Source organism: Myotis yumanensis, unplaced genomic scaffold, assembly GCF_028538775.1.
Source record: "Myotis yumanensis isolate MYYU_CA2020_CCGP unplaced genomic scaffold, mMyoYum1.0.hap1 SCAF_5, whole genome shotgun sequence".
Classification (NCBI taxonomy): domain Eukaryota; kingdom Metazoa; phylum Chordata; class Mammalia; order Chiroptera; family Vespertilionidae; genus Myotis; species Myotis yumanensis.
This window is the reverse complement of record NW_027223756.1, coordinates 30,407,330-30,433,144: the sequence shown is the minus strand read 5'-3', so window position 1 is coordinate 30,433,144 and position 25,815 is coordinate 30,407,330. Positions and strand designations below refer to the sequence as shown.

The 25,815-nt window shown below is 40.9% G+C and overlaps 1 protein-coding gene across 1 annotated transcript in view; it reads right to left on the bottom strand.

Annotated features, from left to right (window-relative positions):
* ETF1 (eukaryotic translation termination factor 1) overlaps positions 1–25,581 on the bottom strand; it is a 35,025-nt gene extending 9,444 nt beyond the window's left edge. The window contains exons 1-6 of the mRNA XM_070414896.1: positions 25,462–25,581; positions 25,197–25,300; positions 5,586–5,761; positions 4,749–4,888; positions 1,012–1,150; positions 492–682 (exon numbers count right to left, since the gene is read on the bottom strand). Of these exons, the coding sequence (XP_070270997.1) occupies positions 492–682; positions 1,012–1,150; positions 4,749–4,888; positions 5,586–5,761; positions 25,197–25,282 (732 nt within the window). The 5' untranslated portion in view covers positions 25,283–25,300; positions 25,462–25,581. The remainder of the gene's footprint in view (positions 1–491; positions 683–1,011; positions 1,151–4,748; positions 4,889–5,585; positions 5,762–25,196; positions 25,301–25,461) is intronic.
* Positions 25,582–25,815: the final 234 nt, after the last annotated feature.

Sequence of the window (25,815 nt, the reverse complement as noted above, 5' to 3'; positions counted from 1 at the left end):
CTATATAAGGTAGTACAGTACAAGACAACTTGGTTGGTGAGCCTACCATAATGTTACCTCCCTCACCCACAATGAGACCACCTTGGGAATGTGTCTTATGGCCAAGCCCATGTCATAAACCAAAAGATCTTTCTGGATTAAAGCTTTAGGCTTAATAAGCCCTGTCATATCACTGCTTTACTTACCTACAAGAATAAATAAGAAAAAGAAAAAGCCAGTTCCTAGTTTTTTGAAATCAAATTTCATTTTAAAGCCAAGCATGACAACCCACTCAGAGGCCTCTATAAGACCAGAAATATGCTATCTCAAAATGGCTGATTTCAAAAGTGAAAGGGCCCAGAAAAGCATGGGGGAATGTTCCCTAATAAACACCCGAAATCTCGCCAACTCAGAAGCAGTAAAAATAAAAAAGATGTGCATGTCCCAGTGGCTCAGAGGTCCCACTACTCCCACCAGAAAATTACATAATAGAGCATTTACTTCTCACTTACCTGATCAAACATATCAGATTGACTTAGTTCAGTTTTAAAGTCAGCAGATCCAGCTAAAACGAGACCAGCCACATTCACTTTGTCCCCAGAAATAAACAGCTGCACAGCAGTCTCAGCTACTTTCCGAACATAGTTATGTCGCTTTTCCATTCTTAAACGGGCAAAACGCAAGGCTGACTGACCTCCTCTACCTTTGACACAAAAGCGGCAAGGAAAAAGTAAATTATTAAGAAGTACAAGATGTCTTAATAATTAAAAACTAACTAAATAATCATGCTATCATCCCCCCAAAAGGACAGAGAAAAATCACCATCTCCTTAACTAAATATTTGGCATAAACCTTTACTTGTTTTCAGAGAGTGACTACTAATTCTCTTGTCAAAAGAAGAGCCATAAGCACCAGAGTCATTTCATGATGCTTCTCCCATCATCTGGACTTACCACCCACACCCCCATTATACTATCTGTTCTCTTACTGCTAGATATAAAGCAATGGGCTCATGTTCTCTTCCTATATTACCATGTTTCTTTGGGAGATCCACAGTGAATTTGTGCAGGACTTCTCTTGTGTTCCCTTGGAGTGTGCCAAAAAGTGCACCACTACCATCTATTACAATGAAGCCAAATTTGCTGTCATCTGAAAGTAGTGCTGTAAGAGCCTGAAAAGCAAACACAAATACCATACAGTAAATCTCAAACTTCTGATAAGGTCATGATAACTCTGAAAGGACAATGCACTCAGTATGGTATGAATACCACAGGAAGACCATTTTATGGAGTAATTTATAGACTTTAGCTATAAATATGAAACTCACAGAGACAATTTTGAATTTCTGATGCAGGAAAAAGCCAATGATATTGATGTGAAGCCTTTCAACAAAACTGACCTGGGTACATGATTATAAAACCCAGAGTTATAGGGCTTAAATTCTCCCTAGTCCTTGATTTGATTTAGACTGTTGGTAGTCTATGAACACAATATTCAAATTAAAAGTTTAACCTAAAAAAGTTGAATTTCTGTTACCATTAGTAACCCCAGCATTAATAGGCAGTATTCGTCATAGCAAATATCTTGTAAATCAACTCTAGAGTGGGAGTACATGAGTACAAAACCGAGAAATAGTCTATATAAAGATCTACTTTGGAAATGTTTAACTCCTATGTCTTAAGCATCATTAATATCAAGATACAAAACTCAATTAAAAATGTTTAATTATCTCTAGGAAGGGAGAAGAGTAGATAGAAACATTAATGAGAAACATCATTGATCAGCTTACCTCCTGCAAGCCCCCCACGGGGAACTGAGTCTGCAACCTGGGCATGTGTCCTGACTGAAATCAAACTGTGACCTCCTGGGTCCGGAGTCAATGCTCAACCACTGAGCCACACCAGTCGAGCCAAAACTCAATTTTATTTTAGAGGTGGTATAGCTAATGATTATGAATTTTTATGGGGGAAAACCCTCCTTCTACGTTAGAAGTATATCCCCTATATTTCTGCCTCCTGAAAAAGCAAATATTTAAATAGTCCTGGGATTCGTATAAACATTTTCATGATGGCCCTGGCCGGTTTGGCTCAGTGGATAGAGCGTCGGCCTGCGGACTGAAGGGTCCCAGGTTCGGTTCTGGTCAGGGGCATGTACCTTGGTTGCGGGCACGTCCCCAGTGGGGAGTGTGCAGGGGGCAGCTGAATCGATGTTTCTCTCTCATCAATGTTTCTAGCTCTCTATCCCTCTCCCTTCCTCTCTGTGAAAAAATCAATAAAATATATTAAAAAAAAAAACATTTTCATGATGGACTTTGAATACTATAGGCTTGTTAGATGACTTGCTAGATGGCAGCCTCTTTAGAGCTAAGAAATTACCCATTCCATTTTAACTAAGGAAGAAAACAGCCTCTTCAAAAATTGACTAGAAAGCAGATTAATTACTAAAAATCAATCTTTAACCAAATTATGCTTGATAGTTAGCATTGACATAAATATTGCACGTGTTAAAATTTCTGCTTTACTGAAATGCTGTTAGGTGGCCTGATTAATGCAAGTTTTTAACATGTTTGCTTATCATGGAATACACTTATTCCTCATAAAAAGGTATAATTATCCTGATTAAATAGGACATAAGTTGTGCTATGCAATATGCCACATCCACATCTAGTTATTGACATATCAACTAAAGAAAAAAATAAAGCTAGTAAGAATAAACGGTACCTTGGAAGAAGAAACTAACTTAGTAAGTAAGCTAAAGCTAGAAAATATGAGTACCAGGTACTATTTAATTTAGTAAGATACAAAATTTGCTTTCATCAAATCAGATATAGTAAGTGGGATAGGGTGGCCGAGAGCCTCCCAATGAAGATTTTGCCAGAAGAATGTGATACCCAAGAGAAGAACAGTCTCAACATCTATGCACCAACCAAGACCCAACTTGAAGTGTGCTTCCTGTCAAGTGAGCAAAAACCATCCACTGTAAAGTGAATTGACAAATGTCAGTTCTAATTCCAGTGTAGAGATTTTCCCCTAGGTCAGTGGTCGGCAAACTCATTAGTCAACAGAGCCAAATATCAATAGTACAACAATTGAAATTTCTTTTGAGAGCCAAATTTTTTAAATTTAAACTATATAGGTAGGTACATTGTTACTAACTTAATTATGGTACTCCTAAGGCTTAGGAAGAGCCACACTCAAGGGGCCAAAGAGCTGCATGTGGCTCGCAAGACGCTGCCGACCTCGGCCCTAGGTTGATGAAAGGCAAAAGACTGAACTAGGAGCCAGCTGTGAATTCTTGATTGTTCTATTGTTGACTGATTTAGGTCACTCTAATGAGGTTTCCTTTCTACCCTAACATTCATCTTATGGCAGCTCTGTCACTCAAAAGTTTTATAGGGGAAAAAAAAGAAAGCTCTTAAAGTCTTGTTAGTAAAGATTTTATAATTTGTGAGCATGAACACAAAGAGTTCAAGGAATACAGGCAAGCATCATAGGTACATAGGGAGAAAAAGAGATCAGGTAGCCAATTATTTCTTCACCTGTAGTTATCCAAATCAACTTAGCATTTTCCTCAAACATGATCAATGATCATGTCTTTCAGTGTGTCATAATAAAGATAAACTCTTCTATTTTTTTGAAAATACCCACCCTTAAAATGATACAATGATTCAAAAAACAGTCTTGCAATTCCTCAAAATGTTATACATAGTTACTATAGGATCCAGAAATTCCATTCTTAGGTATATACTACCCTCAATGAAAACATGGTCATACAAATATGTGTTCATGTATCCTTGGCCAGTGTGCTCAGTTGGTTGAGCATCATCCTACGCACCAAAAGGTCACTGTTTCGATTCCTGGTTAGGGCACATGCCCAAGTTGCAAGTTTGGTCCCCTGTTGGGAAGTATTTGGGAGGAAACTGATATTTCTCTCTCAAAAAAAAACAAAAAACCCACACAATAAAATCATTAAAACACACACAAAACTTGTACATGTATGTTCAAAGCAGCATTATTCATAATACCTAAATAGTGGGAATGCAAATGCCCATAAACTGATGGATAAATAAAATGTAGCAAATATCTGGCAATAAAAAGGATGAATACCACAGATTCAATACCACAACATAGCCCTAGTCGGTTTGGCTCAATGGATGGAGTGTCCGGGCTGTGGACTGAAGGGCTGCAGGTTTGATTCCAGTCAAGGGCACATGTCCGGGTTGCAGGCTCAATCCTTGGGGAGGGTAGGGAGGGAGGGGTTGTGCAAAAGGCAGCCACTGATCAATGATTCTCTCTCATCATTGATGTTTCTCTCTCTCCCTTCCTCTCTGAAATCAATAAAAACATATTAAAAAAAATACAACACAGACGAACCTTGAAAACATTACGCTAAGTGAAAGAAGCCATTCACAAAAAGCCTCTAGAGCAGTGGAAATTCTGTTTCTTTGTTACTAATGTTGTGGCCCCACCCCATAACAAAGAAACAGAATTTCTGGAGGATGAGGCCCAGAAATCAGGATTTTAAAAAGATTCCCAGGTGATTCTAATGTGCAGCCAAGGTTGAGAACCACTGCTCTAGAGTCTAGTTGTATGATTACATTCATATGAAATGCCAATATAAGCAAATCTACAGAGATAGAAATAGATTAGTGGTAGCAGAGAGAGGAGGGATCTTGGTGTGTTTGTGGGGGGCACAGAGAATGGGAGTGATTAATAGGTATGGGGTTTCTTTTGGGGGTGATGAAAATAGTCTGTACTTGAACTTCTTACCTCTGTATGGAATTTGTTGTCACACAGATACAATGATGTATTTATTGGTTTGAAAGGTTCAAAGTCAATGTTGACTTTCTTTTCCTTTCCTTCTTCTGTTACAATTGTACCACAGTAAACAACCAGGCCATTTGGAGGTACTGCAAAAAAAAACCACCACAAACAATTTCTCTACATAAACCCACAGCTAATTCCTCCTCATAGAAAATTATTCCACAGTCTACAATCCCTGCCCTTTAAATCCTAATTTAAATAAAGCAGAAATATCTACAAATCTCTCAGGCAGAATTCTATCCTGGAATTTGAAACTTCCTTGCGATGTTTAATACTAATACTACTTAACTTTCAAAAAATAACTTAAAAAAGGGGGTTAAATTCCAAGGTCAAAGGGACACTTCTGAAAGGAAGCACTAGTGACCAAAAGCCTAAAGGCAGGATCCAAGTGGAAAATATAACCAATACAAACAAAGCAGAGGAGAAAAATGATCAAGCTCCAGATTACCTTTTTTTTTCTTTTACAGTTTATTTTTAATGTTTGAGGAACCACCAGAGTTTTCCAAAGCAACTGCATTATTTTACATTCCTATCAGCAATGCACAAGCATTCCAATTTTTCCACATCTCACCAAGGCCTGCTATTTTCTGTGATTTTTATTTTTTATAATAGACCTTTTAATGGGTGTGAAGTGGTAACTCATTGTGGTTTTGATTTGTATTTCTCTGAAAATTGGTGATGTTGAGCATCTTTTCATATTCTTCTTTTTCTTTCTTTATTAAAGTATTACATATCTGTCCTTATCCCCCCATTGCCCCTCCCCCAAACCCCCTTTCAGATTACCTTTGTTATAAAGTTTGAGTCTTTGTTGTACAGATGTAATGGCTCCCAGGACTGAAAGGCGGTTTACTCGTGACTTAATGTTAGACGCAGTTCCAAACTCATCTGCTAACATTTTTGCTACTCGTGAAATCTGGTCTTTGGGAGGAATGATCAATGATATCATGCTTGTGCCATTGCTGTGAAAGAAAGAATAACACCAGAGGTTCAAGTACCACATAAGAGTTTAAATTCATGTGAGATTCCCCTAAAATAGTAGAAATAGATCACTCTCAAAGTGACCAAGCAGGTAGGGACTACAACAGTGTAATCAAAGGATACCCAGAGCTACAACACACACTTCCCTTAAAATATAGCTCTTAATTTTGACTGCACAAAATCACCTGGGGAGTTCATTCACCTGGTTCCTTTTCAAAAAAGGTTCCTGTAAGTTGTGTTCCTTAAGGTGCTTTTCTCATCTCTGACTTTCTTCTTGGTTTCAGAAATGCAAGTATAATGAGCTCTCATTAACACCCAAACAGCATGGAAAATTTCTATTTATAAGATTATTTAGATCAGGTGGACTTCATCAAAATTAAAAGTGGGCAAAGGACATGAAGGTCTAGAACAGGCAACCTAGACACAGAGAAAGGAGTGATTGCCAAGGTGGAATAGGGAATGACTGCTAACGGGCATGGGAGGTTTCTTTTCGGGCTGATGAAAATTACACAGAGGTGATTGTCACACAACTTTGAAGCAACAACCCAGTGAATTGCACACTTTAAAAAGGGGGTAGGCCAGCCCTAGCTGGTTTGGCTCAATGGATGGAGTGTTGGCTTGAGGACTGAAGGGTCCTGGGTTCGATTCTGGTCAGGGGCACATGCTCGGATTGTGGGCTCGATCCCCGATGGGGGGCATGCAGGAGGCGGCTGATCAGTGATTCTCTCTCATTGCTGATGTTTCTGTCTCTCTTCCTCCGCTCCCCCCTTCCTCTCTGAAATCAATAAAAATGTTTAAAATAAAAAAATAAAAAGGGGTAGGCCAGGACACATACCACGGGAGTAACCTGCTGGTCAGAACACCTCTCCCCTGGTGGTGAGTGCGTGTCATAGTGACTGGTTGTATGAACGGCCAGACACTTAGCATATTAGGCTTTTGTTATATAGGATTTTCATATACATTTTACTAATTTTCTTTTTAAAATATATTTTATTGATCTTTTATAGAGAGGAAGAGAGAGGGACAGAGAGTTAGAAATATTGATGAGAGAAAAACATCAATCAGCTGCTTCCTGCACACCCCCACTGGGGATGTGCTTGCAACTAAGGTAAATGCCCTTGATCGGAATCGAACCTGGGACCCTTCAGTCCGCAGGCCGGCGCTCCATCCACTAAGCCAAACCGGTCAGGGATACTAATTTTCTTTAATCTCTAACACTTCTATTATAGAAAAAGGGTGAATAGCGCTATTAAAATATTTCTTCTAATTAATTTCCTTTCAGTGTGCATGAATCAGTGCACTGGGCCACTAGCTTAAAAAATATTTTTAAAAAATGGCTATGATAAGTTTAATCATTGTAAGTATAGTATCATGTGGAAACAGGTTAGCCTCTCTCTCTCTCTCTTTTTTTTTGCCCTAGCCAGTTTGGCTCAGTGGATAGAGTGTCGGCCTGCGGACCAAAGAGTCCCGGGTTTGATTCTGGTCAAGGACACTTACCTTGGTTACAGGCTCCTCCCTGGCCTGGGCCCTGGTCAGGGCTTGTGCAGGAGGCAACCAATCAATGTGTTTCTCTCACATCGATGTTTCTCTCCCTAAAAATCAATGGAAAAATATCCTCGGGTGAGAATTAACAACAAAAAACCCCAATGACAACAATTTTTTTTTCTTATTTGAGTTGAGAGAGAGAAAGAAAAGAGAAGAGAGAGAAACACTGATTTGTTGTCCCACTTACTTATGTACCCATGGGTTGGTTCTTTTATGTGCCCTGACCAGGGATCAAAACAGAAATCTTGGTGTATGGGGACGACACTCTCACCAACTGAGCTACCTAGCCAGAGCAAGGGTGTTTTTAGATAACTGGGAAGGCTGTCAAGAACGCCTAAGGGTCCTAGCTGGTTTGGCCCAGTGGATACAGCATCGGTCTGCAAACTGAAAGGTCCTGGGTTCGATTCCAGCCAAGGGCATATGCCTAGGTTGTGGGCTTGATCCCCTGTAGGGGGCGTGCAGGGGGAAGCTGATCAATGATTCTCTCACATCATTGATGTTTATATCTCTCTATCCCTCTCCCTTCCTCTCTGAAATCAATAAAAAACAAAACCAAACAAACACCTAAGGGCCCTGGCTGGTATGGCTCAGTTGGTTGAGCATTTGTCCAGTGCACAGAGATTGCTGCTTCAATTCCCAGTTGCGGCTCCATCCTCAAATGGGGGGCGGGGGGAGGTGCAGGAGGCAGTCAAATAATGCCCCCCGCCCAACTCTTCCTCTTTAAAATCAACAAAAACACATTAAAAACAAATGTACCACTAAGGCCCAGCTGGAGTGGCTCAGTTGGTTGAACACCGTTCTGTGCACCAAAAGGTTGCTGGTTAGAACAGAAGGCAACTGATAGATGTTTCTCTCTTACCTCTCCCCCCACCCCTTCCCCTCTCTAAGCATGTCCTCGGGCAAGGATTTAAAATAAATAAATAAAATATCTCAGCTTAAAACAAACAAACAAACAAACAAACAAACAGCCGAGCTTTCCACTAATTACATATATCCAGTGTCCCGTAGAAGTTGCCAAGAAAAAGAAACTAGAAAGATGGATACAACATCAAGTCAAATGGCTTCTGTGCCAAGTGACTAATAAAAAGAAGTGAAGAAGCACAGTCAGGGGAACAATAACAAACATTAGAAGAAACCCCTATATTAGCTTTGTCATAGGACCTCATTTACACAAGATCCTGCCTTCTGAAAGTTTTCTCCTAGTGGTAAATCACACAGGTCCTCTGGTCAGATGCACTCTTTACAAGTAAACAAACTGGCTATCTGGTCCTTCCATTATCAAAACAGTTCTGTCCTGGCCTTGTGTCCCTCACTGGTTAGAGCACGGGCCCTTGAAGCAAAGGGTCATGAGTTCGATCCCTGCCCCCTAGCCAGGGCATGTGCCGGAGGCAACCAGTCGATGTGTAAGACATAGATGTCTGTCTGTCTCTCCCTCTCTCCTACTCTCTCTGAAAAGCAATGGAAAAAAATAACAGGTTGCCAAGACCGGTTTGGCTCAGTGGATAGAGCGTCGGCCTGCGGACTCAAGGGTCCCGGGTTCGATTCTGGTCGGGGGCATGTGCCTTGGTTGCGGGCACATCCCCAGTGGGAGGTGTGCAGGAGGCAGCTGGTCGATGTTTCTCTCTCATCGATGTTTCTGACTATCTATCTCTCTCCCTTCCTCTCTGTAAAAAATCAATAAAAATATATTAAAAAAAAAAAGAAAAAAAAAAAGAAAAAAATAACAGGTAAGGATTAACAACAGCAAAAAACAAAGCAAAACAAAAAGTTAGTTCCAGATTGTCAGCTCATGTTATAGCTCCAAATGTTGGTGTTTCTACTCAAAATCTAGAGGGCTGGTTCACAACCTTTGTGATACTTTCCCCAAGTTGATTAATGACAGTATGGTGTTTGCTCTGCTGCCACCCCTTGGATAGGGGAGCAAGCAATTCTAGTCAAACCAGCAAATGTATGATATGTAGCTTCAGTTGTCATCAAACACAAGTAAAGTGATCATAAAACAAAGCTCTTTCCAAGATACACCTCATATGACATAAATCTCCAAAATACCAAACCTGACCCATAGTTATTTCTTTATCTACATAAATGTTCTTTCCAATATTTAAATCAAGCTAAAATTTCAATGTAGTGGTGACAAACCAGAGTGATCCAGAACGATCCCTTGCTTGTGTGTGCATACACACGTGTGCATATGCAGACAGACAGACAGACAGAGACACACACACACACACACTCCTATTAAGTCAGGTGTATCGCTCTCTAAACTTTTTAATTTTCACAGCATAACCACATTAAAGGAACTTTAAAAACTAGGACAAAGTGCTAAAAATCAAAAAATCAGACATAAATAAAGTTCTACCTGTGGCCTCATTCCAGTTTCTGAACTAGATGGAAAAAGAATTCCAAATGAAACAAATGTATCTTTTATTACAAAAAAGAAAAAAAGAAGCTCTTTACACTCAGTGAGTGTTCTTTGGACCCAATTTTTAAGCACTCATATGCAACAAACTGCTTTTCTTCCAATAATTTATCTTTCAAGGTTTCTAAAGAGGGTTTTCCAAGAAACTTTTCTGATAATTCTTTCTGGAGTTATGTTAAACCCCATAGGCCGAGAGAGAGAAAAGGAATTCGTTCTGGGAGTGGCTGGAAACATTTAACTTCAAACACAGTCTATCTAGACCCATGGTTGGCAAACTGTGGCTTGGGAGCCACATGCGGCTCTTTGGCCCCTTGAGTGTGGCTCTTCCTAAGACTTAGGAGGACCCTAATTAAGTTAGTAACAATGTACCTACCTATATAGTTTAAGTTTAAAAAATGTGGCTCTCAAAAGAAATTTCAATCGTTGTACTGTTGATATTTGGCTCTGTTGACTAACGAGTTTGCCGACCACTGGTCTAGACTGTAGGTGCCACCTACCTGTCTCTACACAGGGATTGTCAACTTATGCAAATGTACAATATGAAAATATATAAGATAGGGAAAATGAAAGACAGATAAGTTTGAATAGTGACTTTCCTGGCTTGTACTTCCTTTCAGATGAACAATTCTCAAGAGCATTTTTCTTCACCCTAGAGGCTCCTGGAATCTTTAGGGACCAAGGGAGTTATTTCTCAAAAGGGCTCAATTTCTAAATGCTGATGTGCTCTGATTTACAGAGTAGTTTCCTAGGAGATGAAACTAGCAAAAAGGTAATCAGTAGGGAATGGAATGAGAAGGGGCTCCAAGGATAGCAGAAGCAATGGTTCATAACTCAGGAAACAAACAGGCACCAAAACACCCAAGGATGGAACATTTGAGAGAATTTGAGAGCTTGCTCCCTGGCATATGTTGTCAGTATGGCTCAAATAAACGCCTAAACTAAAAAAACAAACAAAAAAGATGGAAAATTTGAGGATAGAGATGATGTTGGGACAAAGTAATGGAGAGAACCCAAAATGCCTGAAGGAAATCCTTAAAGCAAATAACCATGTGGAGGACAAAACAAGATCTTAAAAAAAGCAGCTATTGCCCAGGTGGTGTGGCTCAGTGGTTGGACGTCAACCCACAAACCAAGAGGTCCTTGGTTCAACTCACGGTCAGGGCACATGCACAGGTTGTGGGCTCAATCCCCAGTTGGGGGCATGCAGGAGGCAGCCGATCAATGTTTCTCTCTCATCAAAGTTTCTATCTTTCTATCCCTCTCCTTTTCTCTCTCTATAAAAGCAATAAAACATTTTAAAAAGCATATTTAAAAAAAAGATAAGCAATGATTTACTTTCTACCATAGATAGGTTAATAAGATATAGGCATTTCTTTTTTAAAAAAAAATATATACTTTTATTGATTTCAGAGAGGAAGGGAGAGGGAGAGAGAGATAGAAACATCAATGATGAGAGAGAATCATTGATTGGCTGCCTCTTGCACGCCCCCCACTGGGGACTAAGCCAGCAACCCAGGCATGTTCCCTTGACCAGAATTGAACCTGGGACCCTTCAGTCCACAGGCCAATGCTCTATCCACTGAGACAAACCAGCTAGGGCGATATAGGCATTTCTTAAGTAACTTTACTGAAGAGTCACCAGAGTTGGGCAACCTTCCACTCACATCCAAGTAACTTCTAGAGGGGACAAAGTAGTGAAGATACCAAAGAACATAATCTTGTTATAGGATTCCAACTAAATAGTGGTTCAGCTGTCTGGCTGGAGTGGTTCAGGTGGTTGAGTGTTGTCCTGTGTACTGAAAGGTTGCAGGTTGAGGGTGCATACTGGAGGCAACTGATGGAAGTATCTCTCTCAGATTGAGGTTTCTCTCTCTCTCTGAAAAAAAAAAAAATAAAGGTTCAGAAGTGTAGCTTGCCAAAAACTTGTTTGATAAATCTCTACCAAGTTGCTTAACATGAAACACTGCTCCAAGTTAGTCTTGGCCTCTTACTCCTGAATTTTGACTAATGTTCAAAAAATTACCTTTCACTAGTTTTCCTTTGTGACTTTCCCTACCTCATCCAAGGGAAACACCATCTGGGGGTAGCCTTTACTGAATTCATCTTTATTATAAGACACCTGACCGGTAAAGAGGAAGTAAGTATTACTAAATAGCTTCCACTTTAGAAGTTTAAAGGCTACTTTATAATTTCTGATGTTTTCTATCTTGGGTTTATTTTTTTATTTATTTATTTTTTTAAAATATATTTTATTGATTTTTTACAGAGAGGAAGGGAGAGAGATAGAGAGCTAGAAACATCGATGAGAGAGAAACATCGACCAGCCGCCTCCTTCACATCTCCCACTGGGGATGTGCCCGCAACCAAGGCACATGCCCTCGACCGGAATCGAACCTGGGACCCCTCAGTCCGCAGGCCGATGCTCTATCCCCTGAGCCAAACCGGTTTCGGCTATCTTGGGTTTAATACAAGCAGATTAAAGTTTTTCCAGGAAAGTTTCCAAACACAATACTCACTCTACAGGCAAGCCAATCAAATTAAAGTTGTTAAACCAGTTTGTGTAAACACCAAAATAAAAAAAACCAAGGGTGCCGAATACAAATTTCATTTTAAAGTACAGTGAACAACCCCAGGAAAGCATAAGAAATAAAGCCAAGGAACTGCTGGCTACGTATGCAAACTACACCCTTTTTAAGTTTTAATAGTTTTCACCCACTCTTCTGCTTTGTCACTATATCCCTTTTCCAAAATCAAAGACACTCATTCCAGAGCTAGTGAATCAGCAGGGACAGCAATGATCAACATGCAGGTTGTAAAAATTTGGCAAAGGAAGACACAACACATAACAATGTGCTAATATAAGGCTTCCAGGGACCCTTTCCCTATCAAAGAAGGGTTCATCAATGCTTCTACCCAGAGAACTAACTTCTGAGAAATAAAACAGCTGGGAGACAGGAGGAAAGAGTTGTAAATAGGCTAAATATGGAGAGTAAATAAAACTAGACAACACTCAGGAAGAGAATTAAAACCAAAAACTAAAAACCATATAGCTATAGTTTTTCTTTCCCTCACTCTCTAAATAGACTTGTTGAAGGAAAAATCTCTCTCTCTAGGATGGGAGGGAGGTCAGGGTAGTCCTACCAGTTACTCATCCAATCCAATGTTTCATGGTCCCTGAGCACTATGAACATGGAAATATTTGTCACTGAACTGCCAGTACTGAAAGGTCTCTAAGGAAGAAAACTCAAGGTAATTAGAGCAAAGCCTAGGGCTAGGCTGTGGTGTCTTTTTGTGTGTTTGTGTAACTTTAGGGAGTTCTAGCCTTTGGATACAAGGTGGCTTCTGGTGAGTCATAACAAGGAAATGTAATAGGCACTCTGACCTGTAAGTATCTTTTAAAAAATAATTATTAATTTTAGAGAGAGAAAGGGAAGAAACACCGATTTGTTGTTCCATTTATTTATGTATTCATTGGATGCTTCTTGTATGTGCCCACTGAGGAGCGAACCCACAATCTTGGGATGTTGGGACAACACTCTAACCACCTGGCCAGAGGTGACCTGTAAATATCTTATGAAAGCTCATCATCAACAATGCTGAAGGACACTTTAGAATAGGTGTAAAAAAATGTGCTTCCCACCATCTTGTCCACTGACTAATTTGCATGAGAACTCTGAATCCTTGAAAAGCTTTCTAAAAGTAAATACCAAAAAAACCCAAATAACCACAACACAAAAAAAATCAAAAGATCCCCTTTTCCTGTATTCTAATTCAATAGCTCTTTTGTAAAAAAAAAAAAAAAAAAAAAAAAAAAAAAAAAGCCAAAACGGGTTTGGCTCAGTGGATAGAGCATCAGCCTGTGGACTGAAAGGTCCCAGGTTCAATTCCGGTCAAGGGCATGTACCTTGATTGCGGGCATATCCCCAGCAGGGAGTGTGCAGGAGGCAGCTGATTGATGTTTCTCTCTCATTGATGTTTCTAACTCTCTCTCTCTCTCCCTTCCTCTCTGTAAAAAATCAATAAAATATATTAAAAAAAAAAAAGATTTCAGAGAGGAAGGGAGAGGGAGAGAAAGATACAAACATCAATAATGAGAGAGAATCATTGATCAGCTGCCTCCTACACACCCCCTACTGGGGATTGAGCCCGAAACCCAGACATGTGCCCTGACCAGGAATTGAACTGTGACCTCCTGGTTCATAGGTCGATGCTCAGACCCTGAGCCAGGTCTAATTCAATAGCTCTTAAGTAGGGAACATGAGTGTGGTAACTGTGGGTAAGAGGGAATCTCAATTTTCAAATAGATTGATTCAAGTAGAATCAGAAAAATTCTAATGCATAACTAGGATTGAGAATCAATGTGTTGGACTTGCTTCCTACACCTTTAAGCAAGAAGTCTTGGCCTGACTTCTTGAGATTCTATGACTTCTCCTCCCCTCCCAAGAAGAAATTCACAGAGCCCACTTGATTGCAGGTAAGCTGCTGTCATTAACCCCAGCACTAACAACCAGTGAATTGTCAAGGCTCAGAGATGTCCGTATTTTTCCAGGTAGAACATTCATTCCTCATGAAATGCCCTGCCATCCATCTCATCATCCCCACATAATAGAATTACTTTTAGGTTTGGGCCAGACTGCCTACTACAGGGGTGGGCAACCCCTGGCATGCGTGCCAAACATGGCATCCCAGTAACTTTTGCTGGCACGCGAAACCCTCTCTTATAATCTTCCATTTACAATTTTTTCCTCAATATCGACTTTTTTTATTTTTCAGATAAATTCAGGGTAGGTGCATCTTAGATAAATAATTTTACATAACAAGTTATCTTAAAGACCATAGACATGGATTGACGAAAGAGGGGAAGAGCAATTTCTATGCCTCTGCCTTAACTCTCCCTGCCTTCCTAGATCCGACCAGTGTTTTGGTTTCATCCACATACACTTGTGAATCTTTGTTCTCAGTGATGAATTTTGTTAAGTCTCGTAATAGGAGTAGCCTGACAGATGAAAGTAGTAGCTCGTGCATATCTCTGAACGTCACGAAATATAAACCTGATGTAAAATCTGTCATCAGTGATGCAGCAGCAAAAGTCCCACTGATAATATCAAACGGAGTCATAAAGTTTTCTGTTGGCCTATCAGTGTACATGTATACATTAAAAAATAAATGTATTTTTCATCATCATATACTGTGTTTTTGTCGCTCGAATGAATTTTATTATTTCTTCAAGGTTCTTCACATACATACACCTTAAGAGATATCAAGTAGGCGTAACATGTTCTCAAAAAATTAGGGTTGGCACGCAGAAGAATTTTGAGTCAGAGATTTTGGTTTTGGCACGCACTCACAAAAAGGTTGCCCACCCCTGGCCTACTATAGTCTCTGGTTGGGATTTAAAGTATATGCTCTCCACCCTAACCGGTTTGGCTCAGTGGATAGAGCGTCGGCCTGCAGACTCAAGGGTCCCAGGTTCGTTTCCAGTCAAGGGCATGTACCTTGGTTGCAGGCACATCCCCAGTAGGGAGTGTGCAGGAAGCAGCTGAACGATGTTTCTCTCTCATCAATGTTTCTAACTCTCTATCTCTCTCCTTTCTTCTCTGTAAAAAATCAATAAAATATATTAAAAAAAAAAAATAAAGTATATGCTCTCCAAGAAGCTTTTCATCTCAATGTTTGATGACTAGTCTGAGGATATGGATGGCTAAGCTTGCCATCCTATACCCTTTTCAGGCCCACGAAGCTTAACTTAAACCTCAGTTGCCCTGGCCAGCTCAGTTGGTTGGGCATTGTCCCGTACACCAAAAAGGTTTGATCAGGGTTTGATTCCTGGTCGGCCCGTATGGGAGGCAACTGATCAATGTTTTCCTCTCACATCAGTGTTTCCCTTCCTCTCTAAAATCAATAAAAACATACCCTTGGTTGAGTATTAAAAATAAACAAAACAAAAATGAGACTAGCCCTGACCGGTTTGGCTCAGTGGATAGAGCATCTGCCTGCGGACTGAAGGGTCCCAGGTTCGATTCCTGTCAAGGGCATATACCTTGGTTGCAGGCACATCCCCAGTAGGGAGTGTGCAAGAGGCAGCTGAATCGATGTTTCTCTCTCATCGATGTTTCCAACTCTCTATCATTCTCCTCCCTTCCTCTCTGTAAAAAATCAATAAAATATATTTAAAAAAAATGAGACTAAAGCAATCTTTTTTATATGGGTTGAATATGGGAACAGAAAGGTGGTTATGAGTTAGCAAAGGTTTTAGAATCAGACAGATTTGGGTTCATGTTCTGTCCTATCTGTGTGACCTACAGCAAATTACACAGATCTCTTTGGGCCTCAGTTTCTACTTAGTTTACAAGGTCATGAGGATTCTGTTAAGATAATATATATATCAAATACCTAGCATGAATAGTAGATAGTGTTCACTAAATGGTAACTAGATGGAACTCTAGCTCCTTGTGCCCTAGCCCCCTGACCTTTAATGGTATCGGTCAGAAAGAATTATCATCATAGCACAGAAAAAAGGCAGTTAGGTGGTGCTGAAGTCAATCTAAGGAGAGGGAGGGAGGGAGGGAGGTGGTGGAGGGGAGAGGGAGAGGGGGGGAGAGAGAGAGAGAGAGAGAGAGAGAGAGAGGGAGAGAGAGAGAGAGAGAGAGAGAGAGAGAGAGAGAGAGAGAGAAATGTTGACCTTGTGGCAGGTGATCACCTTTACTGGATCAGAGGACTTGCCAAATCTTCCAATAGAACAAAAGTACCAAGCCAAAAATATAGTTCAAAATAATATGGCCAGCCCTAGCTGGTTTGGCTCAGTGGATAGAGCATCAGCTTGCAGCCTGAAGGGTCTCGGGTTCGATTCTGGTCAAGGGCACTTGCCCTGGTTTTGAGCTTGATCTCCAGTGGGAGGCAGCCAATCAATGATTCTCTCTCATCATTGATGTTTTTTTCTCTCTCTCCTTCTCCCTTCCTCTCTGAAAGCAATAAAAAAGAAAACAATATGGCCAGAACACCAGAAACTATTTTTAAATATATCATAAGAGAGTGAAATTCATTCTCCTCTAAAACTTTAAATAGTTATATTATACAAAAGCTTAAGTGGCTTTAGCCTACAGTTATGGAATGGGTTCCATATTTTGATAAATCCAGAATCAGTCACTTCAAAGGTGTGACCTGTTTTTTTCTTCCACCAAGGATCAATAAAACAACACATTGCTTATACTAGGGTCTATATAAGCCTCTTGAGGGCAGAAATCATTTTAGCACACAGTGAGCACTCAAACATTTGATGAATGAATAAGTGGTTAATTCCTAACATAAAACAACCTCTATGCTAGAGGACAGAATAAATCAGTTGTCCCCAAATTTTTCAGTAGACAGTTTATAAAGTTTATTTTAGTATCATCCTCAGCAGGATTACTGTTATCTAAAACCAAAATGTATATATCTGATGGGCATTACTTTTTCTACAAGTACAGACATTTACTTCATCTTAAAAGAATTATAACAACTTCACAAAATTAACCTAGTGGAATATTCCACCAGGGAAGCAACAGAAGCTGGAAAATTTCTCTAGTGTTCTCACATTAGTGCAAAGTCAGGAGATACCAATCACAACCAGCAGTAGGGACTCATTACCAGTGTTCTACACAGGACTCTATAAATGAAAATCCAGCTCCTATCTTTTTTGACCACTATGTAAATACTATTCAAATAAAACGAAGCCATAGACTTCCTGTTAATCTTTCTAACACACAAATTAGCTTCTGGGGAGGGGTTTAAAAGCAAGTTATTCCCCTCACTTGCTTTATGGATTCTCATTAGAAACGAGTATGTTCAGTACCCAAGTTTTTCCTAGGATAGACTTGCAAACAGCATGCCTGTTTCCCTTTTATCTTTGCTCCTGGGTCTCAGCACACCTGCTCCTTCTAGTAAACTCCAATCTCCTTGGACAAGAGTCTTTCTTTCAGAAAAGAATGGGAGATATTTCTATTCAGAAATACTAATCAAAGAGCAAGGGAGTACGGAATGTTAGGATCACAGGCTTCAAAGTCAGAAAAGTACAAACAGAATCTAGCACTGTCCCTTACTGTACTTCAATTTCTTTTTTTTTTTTTTTTTTTTTTTTTTTTTTTTTTTTATATTTTATTGATTTTTTACAGAGAGGAAGGGAGAGAGACAGAGAGTTAGAAACATCGATGAGAGAGAAACATCGATCAGCTGCCTCCTGCACATCTCCTACTGGGGATGTGCCCGCAACCCAGGTACATGCCCTTAACCGGAATCGAACCTGGGACCTTTCAGTCCACAGGCCGACGCTCTATCCACTGAGCCAAACCGGTTTCGGCTGTACTTCAATTTCTTACATCTCACCTGGCCAGCATGGCTCAGTGGTTGAGTGTTGACCTATGAACCAGGTCAGGGTTTGATTCCCAGCTGGGGCACTTGCCTGGGTTGCAGGCTCAATCCCCAGTGTGGGGTATGCAGGAGGCAGCTGATCAATGATTTTCTCTCATCACTGATGTTTTTATTTCTCCCTCTCCCTTCCTCTCAGAAATCAATATCTATATATCTATCTTTTGGTTTCTGACAATGTCCAACATATTTAATCGAGACCTAATTATCTGCTTATACTATACCTCCTTCAATGTGTACCGTGTTATTATGTACTTACTACTAATATGGGGCTGGAAATGGTTCATATCATCACACTAGGGTTATGTGTCAGACCACATTCTCACTGTATTACACATTTCTTACAAATGTCTATTGCCCAACTCACAACAGATGCTTGATGAAGTTTGTAAGCTGACTGGTTACTAGTAAAAATTCATTTGTGGGCTTCATTTTTCATATACCTAGTTGTTAGTTTGGGGAAAACAATATAATTTAAAGGGCCACAGATAGAGCATAAAAAGACAAATTAAAAAAAAATTTTAATTGATTTCAGAGAGGAAAGGAGAGGGATAGATAGAAACATCAATGATGAGAATCACTGACCTGCTGCCTCCTGCATGCCCCCTACTGGGGATCAAGCCTGCAACCCGGGCATGTGCCCTGTGTGACCTCCTGGTTCACAGGTCAATGCTCAACCACTGAGTCACACTGGCAGGGCTGAAAAGACAAACTTTTGTTTTGACTAGGATCATTCTGCTAAAGTGACCTTAGAGATTCAAATGAAAATGTGAAAACAGAAGACTTACAGAACCAGTATCTGCATGACAAGAAACAGTGTCAGGCATCTCAAAATGTCAACTCTTCTGAACTGTGTAGGAAGGATGGTGACAAGATAAAAGACAAAGCATACATAGGACGAGAAGCCACACGTCTGAAAACTGGTGTGAAAAATGAAGATATATCCCCGGTGGGTGTGGCTCAGCTGCTTGAGCAATGTCCCCTACACTGAAAGGTCGCTGATTTGACTCCAGTCAGGGCACATGTGGGAGGCAACCAATCAATGTTTCCCTCCCTCTCTCAAATCAATAAAAAAAAAAAAAAAATTTTTTTTTTTAAAAAAGGTCTAAAGTAAGTTGGAGGGTTAAAAAAAGGACAAAGCAAACATATAAAGAGTTATAAGGCACCTATTACATACAAATTAAGTAGATGAAAGAGAAAGGACACAGACAGCTTTAATGTCTATTTTAATGTTTTCATTTTTGTATCTATAAGAGAATAATAAAATTAAGGCTCTTAATTAAACTCCATTATATTTGGGTTGGGAATAAAAGCAAAACCATTCTTTTTCTTGGTTTCTATGCATTTAGATTAAAGGAAGAAAAATACACCTGTTCAGGAAAAGTGACAAAAATAAGAAAAAAGGGAATTTTCCTTTTCTAACAGATAGTAGGCAAAGTTCAAAGTGTGTCCAGTGGCAATAAGATAAAGTTGTTATCAGAGGGAACTTCATTGTACTCTCTGAGGACAGTGTCCCCAAATGAGAAACCTCATAATTTCTAACATGATGCAAAGAAGAGCCTAGAAACTCCCTTATCCCTTCTCCCCCTCACTAAGAGAGCAGGCTGCTGAAGAATTAAGAGCCACCTACAGAATGTATCCCAGAAGGTTCTATTCTGAGATACCTGGAGAGTAAGTTGGACTCAGAAGAAATTTGTTGTCCCAAATTCTCAGTTGGACAGTTCTAGCAGATCTAGGGAAAAGAGGCAAATTTCTTCTTCTGACTCTTCAATAGGATTAAAGACCATTTAGTCCTGCTATAAAACTGACATTTTACATTTTCTCACAACTGAACACCTTCCAGCACCAGAGGCTGCACTGGGCACATTCTCAACCCCAAGCTCAAAGAAAATGGGCCCTTTGCTAAAAAGGGTCCAACTGGTGTGTGTGTGTGTGGGGAGAAGGTGGGAATGGGGGATAGTCACCTATAACCCACATTGCAATAGGCCTTAAATGGTATTCTAATTAGGTACTCTTGCTTACCTAGGAGTGTGTCCAGAGTAGGCCTTCCTTTCCTGGAAGGATAAGTATATCTGCTACTACAATGAGAAGTCTGTCAAGAGTTGAAATTCAAAGAGAGTAATTGTTCATTAGGTTCACAGTGCATAGAACACCATGCCAGAATACAAGGGCTGTTAGGACAAGTTCAGAGTTGAGGCAGGCAGCCTGTGACACTTGAAGTGGACGGAGGAACACCACCACACTCTATCAAATATACTCTTATCTGCCCCTCTTCCCTTTACTACCTCTCAAATTCATTGCCTTGAGAACATTCCAAGTATTATTTAAGCTAATGTTCTTAATCAACAATTTTCACTTGAGGAAGGTATTCAAACACATTTAACTTATTCAAATTATATTAACAATTTGTATATATTTTATTGTCTATAAGATTTTTACAAAACCTGTACAATGAGCTCTCAAAATTACTTTTAATTAAACACAATGTAAGAAATTTTGTGGAGATTAAAAAAAATCATGTGGTATAAGAAATAAATTTGGTTCTAGCCGGTTTGGCTCAGTGGATAGAGCCTCAGCCTAGTGTCCAAAGGGTTCCAGGTTCGATTCTGGTCAACGGCATGTACCTCGGTTGCAGGCTTCTCCCTAGACTGGGCCCTGATCGGGGCTGTGCAGGAGGCAAATAATCGATTTGTTTCTTTCACATTAATGTTTCTCTGTCTTTCCCTCTCCCACTCTCTCTCTAAAAAAAAAAAAAAAAAAAAAAAAAAAAAAAAAATCAATAGGAAAATATCCTCATGAGGATTAAAAAAAGAAAGAAATCAATTTGGTCTTAGAATTCCTTGATGGGATTGTTTCTGTTATTCATAAGGAATCCTTTGGGGCACACCTGGGTTTATGCTAATTAAGTGACTTAGCATAGGGCTCCTAGATAGCTTTAGGATGAGGTTGGTTACCAGAAAGACCAAATGAATTCAGGATTGGAACTTTCAGTTCCATACATGGACCTCAAGGAAGGGGAAAAGAAAGTGGCATGCTGCAGATTATGTTCTATAAAATTCCTGAACAAGATGTATTGAACTTTAAATTCAGGTAGTACACTCTAGGTCCACAGGGGCATAAGTGCCCACACTCAGACCCTTCTGGACCTTGCCCTATGTACCTCTTCATCTGGCTGTACATTTGTATCCTTTGTATTATCCTCTGTAATAAACCAATAAACACAAATAAAGTGTTTCCCTGAGTTCTGTGGGCCACTGCAGCAAATTATTGAACCCCCAATTTATAGCCTGTGGATCAGAAGTAGGACCAGGTTTTCAAGTAGGGTAGTCTTGTGGGACTGAGCCCTTTACCTTGTGGGATCTGATCTTAATTTCAGTGTCAGAAGTGAACTGAATTGTAGGACACTCGGCTGGTGATCACTAAGAATTGGAGTACTGCTTGGTATGGGGAAACCCCCCATATTTGCTTACCAGCATTATTGAGAATAGAGAATAGTCTCTCATCCAGCACACCGCACCCCCGCCCCCCAATCATATTTGGGGGCAGGGAAGACAGCTATATACAGCCAGGTAATTTCTACTTCCTTCAAAGTCTAGGTATCTACAAGTTATTTTTAACTAAATAGTAAGCTTTAAAAATGCCCCAAAACCACCGATGACACCCAAATGAAGCTTACAAACTGCACTGATCTTCAAACATGGATTATCTGTTGGAGGGCTCATTATGTCTGAAATATTCAAGGTTCCCTGCTGAAGATAAATGAACAATATTTCTAACACATACAGACACAACTTAGTCCAAATTAACTTTGTCTGTTCCTCTGTCACTTACACCATTGTCCTTGGATGGAATAAGCGCTGGTTATGATTTTACTACCTGAAAACTATAAAGCTTCCAATACTATTTCTTGCTGGTTCAGAAAACAAGGAAAAAACAGCAACCAAAATTTCCCACCTACCATTCACCTGCTTTAGTTTCTTACTCAGAATATCTGCAACCACCTTCTATTCTCATGGCCCTAGTTCCAGTTTTGGCTTATGCACATATTTGTCCTCATTACACCAACTGTGGAGAATATACCAGGAGCAATCATAAATCAAGAAGAAACTACCACCAACTTTAATGTGACTATGTCTCACCCAATTTAAATCAAGTTATACTGTAACACCCCTTTCAACTCAACTCTCTCAATCCACCACTATTGAGTGCTAATAACCACATAACCTGTTTTCTCCTGAAACCCAGGTTGACCCCCCAAACACCAGCACACAGATTCATTTTTCCATTCAGTTTGTCCTTAAAAGTCCGTTACATTTCCCCTTAAATATTTTAGTATTGGGTAAAGAAGAAAAAGCATTCTCACTGTACACTATGATAATCTGTCTGACTGTAACACAACTCAGCCATGAAAATACAATTTTGCTATTCCCAAAAAGAAACTGGTATGTACTGGAAAACTCTGAGCCAGACAGAATAAACTTGTGACTCCTTTACTGATAGCTAGAGATGGCCAAGATTTTAAATTTTCATGGGCTCAGCCGAAACCGGTTTGGCTCAGTGGATAGAGTGTCGGCCTGCGGACTGAAGGGTCCCAGGTTCGATTCCGGTTAAGGGCATGTACCTGGGTTGCAGGCATGTCCCCAGTGGGAGGTGTGCAGGAGGCGGCTGATCGATGTTTCTCTCTCATCGATGTTTCTAGCTATCTCTCTCCCTTCCTCTCTGTAAAAAATCAATAAAATATATTTAAAAAAAAAAAATTTTCATGGGCTCAACCAAATCCTGAATAAAATCTAAGTAGGCAAAGTAGGACATGATTATCAACTACATTGTTTATTTATAGGAAGACTATTCCCCAGATATTTTAAACAGCTTATTCCCGTTTAAAACTCCAAACTAACTCCATCACGTCTAAGAAAAGTTGAGTGTAAGAACTTCATTTAAACTTTAATGGCCAGAGAGCTCACTTGGTTACAGTGTTATCTCAATGTGCCAGGGATGGGGATTCGATTCCTGATCAGGGCACACACAATAGAACAATGAATACATGAATGCGTGGGACAACAAATCGATGTTCTTCTCTCTCTAAAATCAGTAAGAAAAAAATTAAACTTTAATAAACCTTGCTAATCAAAGGAATAAAGCCTTTAAAAGTTTTAAAGGGGAGCTTAAAAGTTTCAAGTGGCTAGGAACAAATTTAAGAATAAGCTTCCTGAAGCAGTAGAAAGGAATGCTGTTACTTATTAAGCTGAGTTATTTCGTCAATGTTACTTCACTTGGACATCAGGCAAATTATAGTTGTGAATTCATAATCTAGACTTCTTCAGAGGATAAAATGTATATAAACTCTAATGTGTAAACCTGCTTCCAAACTAAATAAGAGAACAAATCTACAGGTCAGAGACAATTTTAAACAACACTGCAACAACAGCAATTTATAAAAGATATACTCAATTAAGGAATTCAAGTAACACAACAAAAATATCCTAATGAAACAAAAGAACCCGGCTAATTCCTGGTAGTGCATCACAACGCGTCATGACCCATATTACCCCCTCCGGTACAGTATTCTTACACATGGGGAAAAATTATTCATTCTATCACGTGGCACAGAACTACCTGTGTTCAAATTTCTGTAAGATTATTAATTAGGTCTGAATATTCTATTAAATCCAAAGAAAAACAAACTTAAAGAACAAAAAATAAGCTGCTACTTCAGTTCATATTAGAGTGAGCAAAAGCCCAAGTCACCAAACTTTCAGAAGCTTCATCCAAAGCAGAACTGTCACTAATTTATTAAGAACAAAAGACAATGGTAAAACCTGTCTTAACTTTGGGCCTTCCATGGAACTAAGCACACTTCAATTAAGAACTTAATCAATGCTATCATTGCAAATCTCCCAATCAAGGACAAACCTGGGCTGGAAACCAAAATGTTCAATTCTTAAGCTGAAAACTTTCATAATGGCCTGGGGCAAGTCACTCTTCTAAGAATACTCAAACACACAAATAAGTAATGTCCCAAACACTTTCTCTCCCACCCCCCCCCCCACTTCCTATAAGTAAAAAGTTTCCACGAGAAAGGAACAAAATCAAGTAACTAGGTGAAAAAATAGGAATACCTGACACAGCTTCCCCAAAGGAGTAATTAAAAAAAATTTTTTTTTAAATAGAGCTAGTTTTAAACTAGTTTACCCTTCCCACAGTGGACTCACCTATCGTTTCTTATCAAAATTTAGAAAAGGATACTCAAGCCCACCTAATTCAATTCTGAATTTCCACAAGCATCTGGCACCTCTATCCCCAGAAGTTCCAGAGAGGCCAAAAGGGACCCTGATGCTGCAATTCATATCAACAGCCCCGTATTCTGCATTTTTAGATATAGACCGTCAACCAAAACCTCCCCTATCCCCCCCTCCCCGTACACGTTGGCATTTACAGTTTATAGATAGGTCCTGGAATAGCTAAAACCAGGAAGCTCCGGACTAATTAGAGGATCTGGGGGAAGTCATCGTGGGAGAAATCAGGAGATGTCAGAGGTTGTCCCTGACCACCTCTGCCTTCTGCCCCATCCAAACTTCACCCAACCGAGTCCCAGAAGCTCGAGAAGGAGAGGCCATTTTAATGAGGCCTGACTGAGGAACGCGAAAGGAGGAAATCAGGGAAGGTAGTTTGGAAAGGAAGGCCGAGCCCTTTCCCCCAACAGCACCCGAGTTGGGTGGCAGCACCTGGAGCCTGAAGAGGGAGGACCTGGGTTCAAGGGCCTAGGAGGGGTACAAAAGTAGCAGGAGTCTGCCACGAGGGGGGTCGAGTGGGCCGAGCCCCAGGACCGGGCTCTTTACCCCCAAGCGGGGGAAGGACCCCTTCTCGGGCCAGTCGCATAGACCCTAGCGGCTAGGCTAGCCCCTGGGTCGGGGACAACTACCCAAAAGTCCAGAAGGCGGGAGTGACTAGTGCCTGGTTCTCCTCATCCGGCCATGCGGCGCGGGGGCGGCCATCCTGAAGGGTCCGGGTACCAAGAGGGCACTGGGGGGGCCGGACGCAGCGCTCACCCGCGGGCCGCCTCCAAGCTCTTAATCAGCTTCTTGATCTTCCAGATCTCCACGTTCCTATCCGCAGCAGTGGGGTCGTCCGCCATCTTCTCGCCTCCTCCTCCCTAGAGCGGCCCGGCGGGGCCCGGAGACATCAAGACCACAGAGTTAGCGCCGCCACTGGGCAGAGCGGCCCCCTTCCTTGCCACCCCCGAGAGGCCCTCCTCTTCCCGCCCCGCGCGACCCGCCGTGGGGGGTCGCTGGCCTCTCCCTCCCCCTGGCTCACCTAAGGGCCCAGTCCTGGGCGGCAGCGGCTGGTCCTCCCCGGCGGCGACTCCGCGGCGGCGGCTCTGACGTAGGACACCGGCTCCCTCTCTCCAGGCAGCTGCATGTGTTGCAATCCGCTCACATGGGGCCTGTGACATCACTTCCTCCGCCAAGGGCTGAGTGGAAGTCGGCGGACGGAAGGGCGGGGCCTGAGCGGAAAAGGGCACGCTCTGCGCGCGCCGCGACTTTCCATTGGCTCTCTGCGCCGCGGCCTACAATAAGCCTGCGGATTGGCCACAGCTGAGACCGCGCTGCCTTGTGAGGTCAGACCGGGGGGGCGGGGAAGTACCGTCTTCCTTCCGTCCCGGTAAGC